This window comes from Erythrolamprus reginae, chromosome 3, assembly GCF_031021105.1.
Source record: "Erythrolamprus reginae isolate rEryReg1 chromosome 3, rEryReg1.hap1, whole genome shotgun sequence".
Classification (NCBI taxonomy): Eukaryota; Metazoa; Chordata; class Lepidosauria; order Squamata; family Dipsadidae; genus Erythrolamprus; species Erythrolamprus reginae.
Window position 1 is genome coordinate 86,689,250 of NC_091952.1, and position 12,868 is coordinate 86,702,117.

At 43.5% G+C, this 12,868-nt stretch overlaps 1 protein-coding gene across 7 annotated transcripts in view; it reads left to right on the top strand.

The window, feature by feature from the left end:
- Positions 1-12,868, top strand: part of LOC139164243 (methylcrotonoyl-CoA carboxylase beta chain, mitochondrial-like) — a 33,543-nt gene that overhangs the window by 15,961 nt on the left and 4,714 nt on the right. For 4 of the 7 annotated variants that reach the window (XM_070746139.1, XM_070746138.1, XM_070746142.1 and 1 more), the window contains exons 9-12: positions 2,685-2,841; positions 9,338-9,460; positions 10,880-11,028; positions 11,675-11,769. In XM_070746139.1, coding sequence (XP_070602240.1) covers positions 2,685-2,841; positions 9,338-9,460; positions 10,880-11,028; positions 11,675-11,769 — 524 coding nt within the window. The remainder of the gene's footprint in view (positions 1-2,684; positions 2,842-9,337; positions 9,461-10,879; positions 11,029-11,674; positions 11,770-12,868) is intronic. The other 3 variants (XM_070746144.1, XM_070746143.1, XM_070746141.1) reach the window with 2 other exon arrangements.

The following is a 12,868-nucleotide window of genomic DNA, read 5'->3' on the forward strand; positions in this document are numbered from 1 at the left end:
ATGCCAGTGTATCAAAATCATCTTTAAAAATGAATATTTTCTGAATTGAAGGTCTATAAGCTCAGAGGTGATCAGAGGTGTTTGTAGTTTTTGAAGAACCCATTAGTTTAAAAAGGGGAGAGAATAAAGGTCTTGTGATAGAAAATTCACTCAGCTGAAATGACCTTTTACTTGTACTTGGTTTCTCATGGATCCTAATCAAGTTCTAACATATCCGTCCAGTCAACGAAGCAGTGGAAGTGATGTGCCAGTGCCTGGAGGCTGTTGGGGCCTGGATGGGTGTCAACAAACTCAAACTCAACCCAGACAAGACGGAGTGGCTGTGGGTCTTGCCTCCCAAGGACAATTCCATCCGTCTGTCCATTACCCTGGGGGGGGGGGAAATCACTGACCCCCGCAGAGAGGGTTCGCAACTTGGGCGTCCTCCTCGATTCACAATTGACATTGGAACATCATCTTTCGCCTGTGGCGAGGAGGGTGTTTGCCCAGGTCCGCCTGGTGCACCAGTTGCGGCCCTATTTGGACAGGGAGTCACTGCTCACAGTCGCTCATGCCCTCATCACCTCAAGGCTCGATTACTGCAACGCTCTCTACATGTGGCTACCTCTGAAAAGTGTTTGGAAACTTCAGATCGTGCAGAACGCGGCCGCGAGAGCCATCGTGGGGCTTCCTAGATTCGCCCACGTTTCTACAACACTCCTTGGCCTGCATTGGCTGCCGATCAGTTTCTGGTCACAATTCAAAGTGTTGGTTATGACCTTTAAAGCCCTGCATGGCATTGGACCAGAGTACCTCCGGAACCGCCTGCTACCGCACGAATCCCAGCGACCGATAAGGTCCCACAGAGTTGGCCTTCTCCGGGTCCCGTTGACCAAGCAATGTCATTTGGTGGGCCCCAGGGGAAGAGCCTTCTCTATGGCAGCCCCGTCCCTCTGGAATCAACTCCCCCCGGAGATTAGAACTGCCCCCACACTCCTTGTCTTTCGTAAATTACTCAAGACCCATCTATACCGCCAGGCATGGGGAAACTGAGACACCTCCCCCAGGCTTTTATATTGTATGTTTGGTATGTATGTGTTATTTGGTTTTAAATGATGCATACATAACATTGCAGCTTTGCAAATCTTTCATAACATTCATTCTTACAAGATTTTTACACATACAGCCTCTTTAGAATGAAATATGGTATTAGAGAAGGCTGTTTTCCCCCCTCCTCAAGTGTAGTGACGTTTTGATCATTTCTGTTATAGTCCATTCAGTATATTGGTAACTAAATCCTAAAGACGTTATTGAGCTACTTCTATTTTAGCAATTTAGTGATACTGTATACTTATGTAATGGTTTTTTATATAGAAAACCCATTCCCACAGGATTGGGTGGTATAGAAGTCAAATTCATTCATTCATTCATTCATTCATTCATTCATTCATTCATTCATTCTATAAAACCAGCTGTTTAAGATGAGTTTAGACCAAATATATTTAGAATGTAACATGAAAGAACCTGAAGAAATTATTCCAGTAAAAACATATTGTAAAACTTAAACTTGTCTTAAGCAACAAGTTTTATTTCTTTAGAAGTGTTAATAAGGCTATTCTCATAACCCCTCCAAACCTTTAAACAAATATTTAAATTTAGTTTGTGAAAGAGCTATTTTTTAGATTCTAATACTTTCTGATAATATTAACCTGGTTTTGATTTAGGGTTAGCAAGTACTATAAATTATTTTGCCAGGATTAAACATACTGCAAATTTAAATTCCTTGATTTCCCCATGGTGAAAATATAATTATTAAGATGCTTTTTTAATGGTTCAACATAAAAATAAGTTAGGGCAATACTTTTGCTAAAAATGCACCAAGAGCTTGAAATTCTGTAGCAAGCACATTTAATTATTTCCTATATCGATACTTGAAACTGGTTCGTATTTTTTTGTATAAACATGTAGAAACTAGTGTTTTGTTTATGTATTTATCCTTTGGTGAACCATCGAGTACTATATTTACTGAAGAAGAAACAGCTTTGCAAAAATATAACCTACTGCATTGTTAGCCCCCAAACTAATTTGTGGGCAGATCAGACATATATTTTCAAGAGCTTTTTAACAATATTTTTGTAAAAAGTTAAATTAGTTAATGGTTAAATTATTTAGTCCTTTTAGCCAATAAGTCTAGATATTATTTTCATCCTTATTTTACAATTATATTTGTATTAAAGCATGTATTAAAATGTACATGTTAAATTATTACTTTATTTTAAATAATTTTAATTGCATGCATCTCATAATTTCTTCCAAGAAATTGTCTTATCTCAAAACAAATTGAGGGCTTTTTAAAATCTAGTTTTTTCCTCTCTTGTATTTCATGTCAAATTGCCTTTTTTAATATTTCAACTGCCTTTGCTAGCAATTTTATGGAATTTTGCTTAATTCTATAAAATTGAAATAAATGCAGGTCAAGCTTTTAAAAATTGCAAAGTACATTGGCTTGGCTAAAAAAAGGGGTATTTTTTAAAAAGTAGGTAGGGTTGATATGAAATGAAAGAAATGCATAACATTTTCTTTAAATGGTTTTTAAAATTGCTGTTACAAGGTGATTTTATTAAATTTTTAGAGAACATTTGCTGTTCTGACTTCAAGATGGCCAATGTTCTTAAAGTACAAACTGTATATTATGTTTTTCTTAGAGAACTAGTTGGAATAGTGGCTAACAATGGTGAGCTGACACGCAATGCTTCTCTAAAAGGTTGCCATTTCATACAGCTTTGTAGTCAAAGAAACATTCCTATCCTGTTTCTCATGAATACTGCTCCATATACTGCAGAGGCAACCAATCCCGTACAGGTAAGTAATATAGAATACATTCAGATGGTTCTATCTTGGAAGCTCAGCTTTATTAGTTCAAAAGATCAGAGTCTTGATAGTGAAGAGCAATACAGTGGTCCCCTGATCATTGCGAGGGTTCAGTTCCAGGACCCCTCGCAATGATCGGTTTTTCGCGAAGTAGCGCTGCGGAAGTAAAAACACCATCTGCGCATGCGCAGATGGTGGTTTTACTTCCGCCGCAGCAGCGAGGAGCCGAAGATTGGGGTTTCCCCACCGCCCACGCAAACTCCTCGCTGCCGCTCGCCCGCCCTTCGCCCGCCCATGCCGTTCGCTCGCACCGCTTCCCAGCTGAGTCCTGAAGCCAATTCGCTTCAGGACTCAGCTGGGAAGCGGCACGAGTGAACGGCGTGGGCGGGCGAAGGGCGGGCGAGTGGCAGGCGCGCGGGCAGGCAGGCGGCGGACAAGCCGCTCGCTCGCACCGCTCGCTCGCGCCGCTTCCCAGCTGAGTCCTGAAGCCAATTCGCTTCAGGACTCAGCTGGGAAGCGGCGCGAGCAAACGGTGCGGGCGGGCGAAGGGCGGGCGCGCGGCGGGCGCGCGGGCAGGCAGGTGGCGGACAAGCCGTTCGCTCGTGCCGCTCGCTCGCGCCGCTTCCCAGCTGAGTCCTGAAGCCAATTCGCTTCAGGACTCAGCTGGGAAGCGGCGCGAGCGAACGGCGTGGGCGGGCGAGTGGCGGGTGCGCGGGCAGGCAGGCGGCGGACAAGCCGTTCGCTCGCGCCGCTCGCTTGCGCCGCTTCCCAGCTGAGTCCTGAAGCCAATTCGCTTCAGGACTCAGCTGGGAAGTGGTGCGAGCGAACGGCGTGGGCGGGCGAGCGGCGGGCGCACGGGCAGGCAGGCGGTGGACAAGACAAGCGGCGGGCGCGGCAGCAGCGAGGAGTTTGCGTGGGTGGTGGGGAAACTCCTCGCTGATGCCCGCCGCTCGCCCTCCCGCCAGCAAGAGGGGGAAGACCCAGGGAAGCCGCCCAGCAGCTGATCTGCCCAGCGCCATCTACGCATGCGTGGCCATAGAAAAAAAGGGCGCGCATGCGCAGATGGTGTTTTGACTTCCGGGTTGAAAAATCGCCATATAGCGGTTTCGCAATGATCGGGATCGCAATACCCGGGGGATCACTGTAGTCTTAATGATTCCAGATCTCCACTGTCATAAGTAGTTGAGAAAAAGTTAATATCTATTATGCCAAGTAGAGGTATGAGAGAGATCTAGTGTAGTGGACTTTTAAACTCTGTTCCAAGGAACCTTTGGCTCAGTAATGATCAGTTTTCCTTCAAGAAGAATATAAAAAAGGTAGAGCTTAGCTTTTCACTGTGATTTCACACATGTGTCCCTATGGATTTCTTGGCAGCAGTATGGAAATGGTTTTTCCAATTTTTTTTCTTTTTTCTAATTTGTCCTATAGCTCCAGACTTTCTGGGGTTTTTTTGAAGATGTTGTGCTTCTCATCCAAGAATGAGCTGAAGAAGCTTCTTGGATGAAAAATGAAATGTCTTCAAAAAAAACAACAAAAGAAAATCGGTTGCCTCTTGAAAAAGCCCCTTTGGGATTCCCTTCCATTGATTTAACAGCACTTTATAGAAAAAAATGTACAAACTGTTGTATCCTGTAATGGCTACCTTGTATCTCTGTAAATAGTTTGTTCCTTGCTAAAGCGCTGTCTGAGCTGGAAATCAGGAAGTCGCTCCTGATTGGCTCAGACGCGCTCTGCTCTTGCTTTGGCGGGAACCGCAAATGTATAAAAGAAGCGGTTTCTCCCAAGCAGAGCAGACGGTACTCGCTGAAAGTCACTTACCTATGCTGAGCTGAATAAAAGTACCGTTCTAAACAACCCTGCCTCTGGGTTTACTTCACTGGCGACGACGGACGAAAGAAACTACGCGTGCAACATGAGCAATCTCCAAATCGGCCGGGCTCCTGAATTCTTCGACCCAGAAAAGACTTCCTGGGACGACTACCTAGCCAGCTTCGAAATCTTCCTCGAGGCAGCTGGAATATGGGAGGCCGACGCCGATCGAAGACGGGCCATTTTTCTAAATTACTGCGGTCCAGAAATCCGCGCCCTCGCCCAGACTCTCACCGACCCGCTACCGGCAAGATCCGTCGCTTGGGACGTCCTACAAGACAAGCTCGCGAGCCACTTCAGGCCAACAAAACCAGCCATGGTTTTCCGGCACCAGTTTTCGAGAATGGCTCAGCGCGAAGCGGAATCAATCAACCAATTTGCAACGCGACTTCGAACGGTGCTTGCGAAATGCAAGTTTGACAACCCGGAAGCTCGCCTCACCGATGCCTTAGTTTTTGGCATGAGAAACGCCACGGTCAGGAATAAACTCCTCACCGAAGACGAACCGACCCTACAAACAGTGATTAAGCTAGCGCAAACCGCAGAGGTCGCAGACGCCGCTGCTAAAGAGCTGATAGATCACGAAAAGAAAGAAGTCATCGCCAAGATAGACTCCACGTTCTCCCGCGCCGAGGACCCAGATGACCGCAGCCCACCAGCTCGCAACGAGGACAGCTGTTTCCTGCTGTAAGACCAGCCAAGACAACACAGACTTCCTCACCCCGCCACCCCCTGTGCCGGCTGCCGAGGAAACCATCAGCGCCAACGTTGCCCCTTCCGGGACGCCATATGCCGCCGCTGCAACCGACCGGGCCACATCGCCGAAGCCTGCAGAGCATCTGCACCAGAGGAAACCTTCTCCACACCGCGCCACCAGCGACCCCAGAATCAAACACCTCAACCGCGAGAAAACCGACCTTTTCGTTTTTCGAGCCGAAAGAACTACTCAGCCGCTAACCGCGACTACTCAAGAGGTAACACTCAATTTTCCGTGAATACCACGGCAACAGAAAATGGGGGCAAGATTGTTATTTCTTTACTTTTAAATAACAAGCCATGTTCTATGGAACTTGACACGGGATCTAAATACACCATTATGCCGTGGGAAAAGCTTAAATTGTACATGCCTAGCCTGTCTAAATCTGAGCTACTGCAAACCTCGCTGGTAATTAGAGATTTTCAAGGGGGGATAATCTCTGTTCTGGGCAAAGTGAATGTACCTATCGTATTTAAGAATGTTAAGTGTACCCTACCCATGATTGTTGTTACAGGGGCTAAACACTCTCTCCTGGGGTTGGCTTGGATGGAACCTTTGGGAATTGAAATTTCTGGTATTTGCAATGTTAACTGTGATAGCACGCCTAACTTTCTACAAGAGTTCCCTGAGGTGTTTAGCCCCACCTTGGGGTCGTATAAAGGGCCCCTATCTCGTTTTCCATCGATCCCAAGGTCCCACCTGTCCGGCTCAAACCTCGCAGGGTACCCCTTCCGCTACTCCCCAAACTTGACCTGCAGCTGGATAAGCTCATAAGCCAGGGCATTCTAGTTCCTGTGGAGCAGGGACCATGGGAAACACCCATAGTCACCCCTCTGAAACCAGATGGCTCCTTAAGAGTTTGCGCTGAGTATAAATCTACGCTAAATAAGGCCCTACAACACCACCCTTACCCCATTCCGGTGGTACAACAACTCCTGCACTCCCTGGGGGAAGGGAAAAGATTTGCAAAGATCGACCTCGCCCAGGCTTATCAGCAGCTGCCGGTCGATGAAGCGACAGCAAACGCGCAAACAATTGTGACCCACAGGGGTGCCTTTAAATGTACCAGATTGCAGTTTGGAGTAAGCATAGCCCCAGGGATATTCCAAAGCATAATGGAAAGATTGTTATCAGGGATTAAAGGGGCCATTCCATATTTTGATGACATCTTAATTGCAGGGGAAAACCAGGAACAGCTCAACAAAAGGATTAGGGAAGTACTCCAGAGACTTCAAGACAAAGGGTTGAGAATTAAGCCTGATAAATGCGTTTGGGGAACCAACAGTGTAGAATTCCTGGGGTACAAAATAGACAGGGAAGGTATCCACCCCACCACTGAGAAACTGAGAGCTATTAGAGAAGCCCCGGAGCCACAAAATAAGACTGAATTGCAAGCTTTTTTAGGCCTTCTTAACTTTTACTCCGTTTTTTTAAAACAGAAGGCAACAGCAGCAGAGCCTCTACACCGTTTGCTACAGAAAGAAACCCCTTGGACATGGGGGAGAACTGAACACGAAGCCTTTGTACAAATAAAACAATTATTGACCTCTAAAAGTGTGGTAGTCCAGTATAGTACTTCGCTACCTATCAGGCTTACGTGCGACGCCTCCCCGTACGGCGTGGGAGGAGTCTTGGCTCACGTTTTGCCTAACAAAACAGAGGCCTCAATTGCTTTCTTTTCCAGAACGATGACCAATACCGAAAGGAACTATAGCCAGCTAGATAAGGAGGCTCTAGCTCTAGTGGCAGGAGTAAAAAAGTTTCATAATTACCTTTTTGGCAGGAGTTTTGAATTGGTTACCGACCACAAGCCCCTATTAGGCCTCTTAGCCCCCAACAAGCCTACTCCTCCATTTATGTCCCCAAGATTAATTAGATGGGCCCTTTTCCTCTCAGGATACCAGTACGAGCTCATCCATAAAGGGGGTAAAACCATCAACCACGCAGATGGCCTCAGTAGGTGCCCCATGGCAGAGTTAGTGGAGGACCCTGCCCCTTCTGCGGATGTCTTAATGATAGAGCTCGAAGAAAACCCACTAACTACTGCAAGGGAAGTGGCTGCACATACGCAGCAAGATCCAATCCTAAAACAGGTGGTTAGCTGTGTGCTAAAAGGATGGCAATGTGATTCTGTGAAACCTGAATTGTGTGACTTCAAAACCAAAAGACTTGAATTGTCATATGTAAAAGGTTGTCTATTGTGGGGGGATAGAGTGATCATTCCTAAAAGCTTAAGGGAAAAGGTACTTGAAATGTTACATGTGGGCCACCCTGGGATTGTCAGGATGAAAGGCCTAGCTAGAGGACATTTATGGTGGCCAGGTTTGGATGCGAATATTGAAAATTGGGTAGCCAAATGTGACCCATGCCAAGAATCATGGCCTAACCCCCCCCAAAACAACTCCAGCAGAGTGGGAGCAACCTGCAGGGCCTTGGTCACGGGTCCATATTGATTTTGCAGGGCCAGTGGGGTCACAATATTTCCTGATAGTGGTTGATGCATTTTCCAAATGGGTGGAAATCATAGCAATGAACAACATAACCACAAGTGCCACCATCAAGGTTTTGCGCAGACTGTTCGCTACCCATGGTTGCCCCGATATCCTAGTGTCTGACAATGGGCCTCAATTAACGGCCAGGCAGTTTGAATTATTTTTGGATAACCTAGGGGTCAGACATGCACTCATCTCACCTTACTCGCCCTGGGCTAATGGGTTGGCGGAACGTTATGTTCGCGTGGCTAAGGAAGCATTACGCAAGTCAGGCCCAGGAGATGTACAACAGAATTTGGACCAGTTCTTGCTAACCCAGCACATTACCCCAAACTCACACACGCACGTGAGTCCTGCTGAGTTACTAATGGGAAGGAAATTAAGGTCCCCACTAGATAGGTTACACCCAAGGTTTTGTACTAATGACCCAATATATGTAAACCCGGAAAGACAAATGTATTTGGGACAAAATGTATTTGTAAACATTTTTGATGGAGGTGTAAACTGGATGAAAGGAATTATTGTTAAACAGACTGCTCCAAAAACATATTTGGTGAAACTGGAGGATGGTCGAATGTGGAAACGGCACATTGATCACATTCGGAAACGCATGGGAAACCCCCTGGAGCAAACCGCTGACAAAGACTCTCCCATTCCAGCAGACTGTAACGCGCAACCCGATTTACTAGACATTCAAATGGACTTATCGGGTCAGGGGGAGTCCTCCAGCGACGCCGAACCATCGTCCTCCTCCGAAGCCATCATCGTGCCGGCCAGGCCGAATCAACAGGCCGGAGCCCCAACTAGGCCCCAGCCGAGCCGGGGGAACAACAGCGAGCCAACCTCCACCGCCGATAGCGAGGACGCAACTGAACTGCGCAGGTCGGAGCGAGCCTCGCGGCGACCCAACAGATTGGACGACTTCGTCACATGGCTTTCGTGATGGATGCATCCAACTAAGGGGGGGAGGGGTGTTGTATCCTGTAATGGCTACCTTGTATCTCTGTAAATAGTTTGTTCCTTGCTAAAGCGCTGTCTGAGCTGGAAATCAGGAAGTCGCTCCTGATTGGCTCAGACGCGCTCTGCTCTTGCTTTGGCGGGAACCGCAAATGTATAAAAGAAGCGGTTTCTCCCAAGCAGAGCAGACGGTACTCGCTGAAAGTCACTTACCTATGCTGAGCTGAATAAAAGTACTGTTCTAAACAACCCTGCCTCTGGGTTTACTTCACAAACAGTGAAGACAATTTACGGTATGTTTCTAAGATGAAAATTGTAGTGCCAAGCTGGAAACATAAGAAATTATATATTTACTTCTACTGATAATTCAGCAGGAATGAAATAACTCTCAATTGTTTTCATTTTAAATTAGGCAGAAGATCAAGCTAATAGGTTAAACGCACAGGCCTCCATGATGGCTGCAGTTGCCTGTGCCTCTGTACCAAAAATAACAGTTGTGATTGGTGGCTGTTTAGGAAGTGAGAGTTATGCCATGGTAAGATGCTGAACATCCTGTTTTGGAAGTGGTGGTCATCTGAGGTTTCTTGCCCTTTGATTAGAAGTCCTTTGATTAAAAGTATTCTTCAGACCTGATGATATTTTAGGTTGTCAGGATACTATGTGTGTGAAACAGCTTGCCTATCCTAATCACCAATTCCAAACAGTCACAGCACAGAACTTTTTATAAAATTAATAAATAGTCTCTATCATACAGTAGAAATAATGTAAAATAACTGACATGCTGGTTTTTCAATAGCTTTGCAACACTTAATAACCTAGAAAGAAAAGTGAGATTTGATAGGAGCTCCCTCCTTTTTTTAACAGCTTCATGATACTTTTTTCATAAAATATACACATTAATTAGTTGCAGTCATTTTAGGTCTGTAATGTGTAACCTGTTAAGTATTTCTGTGAAAATTTTAAGATAAAAATTACTTTTATGAAATTAAGAGCATCTCTTGGTGATGAAATAGACTATCCATTTAATATCCTTAAGCAGCAATATGGAAGTGGTTTGCCATTTCCTTCTTTCAAAACTTACCAATATGTCTTGAATTCTTGCTATACTTGGATATTTTCCATGCATGTACTGTCAACCCTGATCCTACTTAATTTTTGAGCCAAGTGCTGCCACTCTCTACATGGGGCTACCTTTGAAAAGTGTTCGGAAACTTCAGATCATACAGAATGCAGCTGCGAGAGCTATCATGGGCCTTCCTAAATATGCCCATGTCACACCAACACTCCGCAGTCTGCATTGGTTGCCGATCGGTTTCCGGTCACAATTCAAAGTGTTGGTTATGACCTATAAAGCCCTTCATGGCATCGGACCAGAATATCTCCGGGACCGTCTTCTGCCACACAAATCCCAGCGACCAGTTAGGTCCCACAGAGTTGGCCTTCTCTGGCTCCCGTCGACTAAACAATGTTGTTTGGTGGGACCGAGGGGAAGAGCCTTTTCTGTGGCGGTCCTGACCCTCTGGAACCAACTCCCCCCAGATATCAGAGTTGCCCCTACTGTCCTTGCCTTTCGTAAGCTCCTTAAAACCCACCTCTGTCGTCAGGCATGGGGGAACTGAGATATTCTCTTCCCCCTAGGCTTATAAAATTTATGCATGGTATGTCTGTATGTATGATTGGTTTCTTAAATTGGGGTTTTTTACATTACTTTTAATATTAGATTTGTTCATATTGTCTTTTTACTGTTGTTAGCCGCCCCAAGTCTACGGAGAGGGGCGGCATACAAATCTAATAAACAAACAAACAAACAAACAAACAAACAAATAAATAAATAAATTGTGTTTCCTAGGCTTTTTATGATTTTAAGTGTTATCCATAAGTCATAAATTTGTTCAGCTAATTTAAAATGAACTTTGTTATGAATTCATTGCTTTTATATTATTAACCTTTTCAGTGTGGAAGATCGTTTGATCCAAACTTTCTGTTTCTTTGGCCGAATGCAAGAATTGCCCTTATGGATTCAAGACGTAGTTTCACATTCACACAGCTCTGGAACAGTAACTATCCAGAAGCAGAAATAGACTTAAAACTATTAAAAGAAAAGTAAGTATATTAAAACATTAAAGCATTGACATTTCAGTGTGTAACTTCTAAACTTTAAACATTTGAACTGCCTTTACTGCATCTTTTGTGCTGAATATGCTTTGGCAAAGTGATTGTATTACAGATGGACAGATTTTGGCAGTGTAGGACACAATTTTAGTTGTATTTTGGAGAGCATTTATGGATTGAGGAACTGATGACCCAAATAACTCAAAATGAGCCAAAACTAAAATGTTTGTCTTGAAACCTGTTAGGATTCTAAAAGTTTGATGCAAACTGTTTATGGTGGATTTGCCATTTCATAATTACTTAGAAAGAAACATCTGATTTGGTCTATATATTCAAGAATAGCATAGACTGTTACTAAGTTATAAAGTTAACTTTCAGAAACCACCATCTGATAGCAGAATCAATATGGTCCAGAGGAGAAATAGAGTATTTCAGAATTCTCCAGAATAATACATTCCCACAACAGCGGGTTTTTGCACATACCTAATGATCAATCTTTGCTTCTCGTTTTTGGAATAAACCCCCTGTATGTTGTCATTTGTTCATTAAACACACAATAATTCCATACAGAAACTTCATTTATATAAATGTGAAGCTATAGCTATGTGTCTTATAAAACAAATTCTTATATTTCCAGGCTACAAAATGAAAGTAATGCACTTTACTCTTCTGCCAGGATCTGGGATGATGGAGTAATCTTGCCCCAGAGTTCAAGGAAGGTATGCACTAAATGTGTGTTCAGGACTTTTCTTTCTTTTTATTAATTTATCTCCAAAAGCCTATTTTTAAAAATTGCAGTTTATTTTTCCTTTTAAAATCACCTGCCATTTTAGTTTGTTAATCTTACCAGATATATAGACTGAATTATCTATTGCTGTACATTGAACAGTATTCAACACAATGTTTCTTTTTCCAGACAAATCTTGCCATCAGTTGTTCCTTAGATTTGAAAACAATATGGAGATTGTGAAATCTATCCTAATTTGGGCATCCTTTGGATATGATAATCTTAATTCTTATTATTTTACCTATGGTCATGTGTATAGAAAGTTTGGAAATTGATACTTATACTTTCAGAAGGCATGTGGTTTGAAAAGTCTATAGTATGTTTCCTTTATTTTATTGTTAACCATTGTTACAAGCTTGTAGAGATGATAATTTTACTTTGTTGTTATAAAGTTGCCAAAGATTGCCCAGTTTAAAAAACAAAGCTTCTGTGGACTACTGTAGTGTAAATTAGTAGACTATCAGTAATCAGACTAATCCTCCTTACATTCCTAGATTGTCCAGCTGGAGCATTTATCTAGGTACCTTTACTACTATCCTAAGGAAAAACAAATAAGTGTCCCTTTTGGGATTTTCTTGTTCCAAACCCAGAAAAGCAGGAATTCTGAAAATCTTGTGAAAGCCTGAAATGACAAGAGATAGCTGTGCAATAGTCTTTCATATGATGAAGATTATAATGAAACATTCTTTCAAAACAATAAAATCCTTTACGTTCACTCAGGCAAAGTGGAAAGCAAGGTATTCAAGGAGCAAAGAGCAAACAAACAAATAAAAAAACAGCACAAGTAAATAATTTGTTAAGAATTTGTAATAATAAAAGCAAGAAAACATGTCTGCAGATAGCAAGCTATCCTGTTTGAGGTAACTCAATCCCTCCTTGGTAAGGAGGGGCTGGTGAAACATCCATGGGGCTATGCGTAGATTATTTAAAGCATTTATTAGTTAAAGTTACTTGGTTTCATTTTTAGTTGGACTCAAAGGTACCTGGGCTGGGAAGTTAGTTATATGAACTTGTTTCAACTCCTACCCGCAAAACGTCGCTATA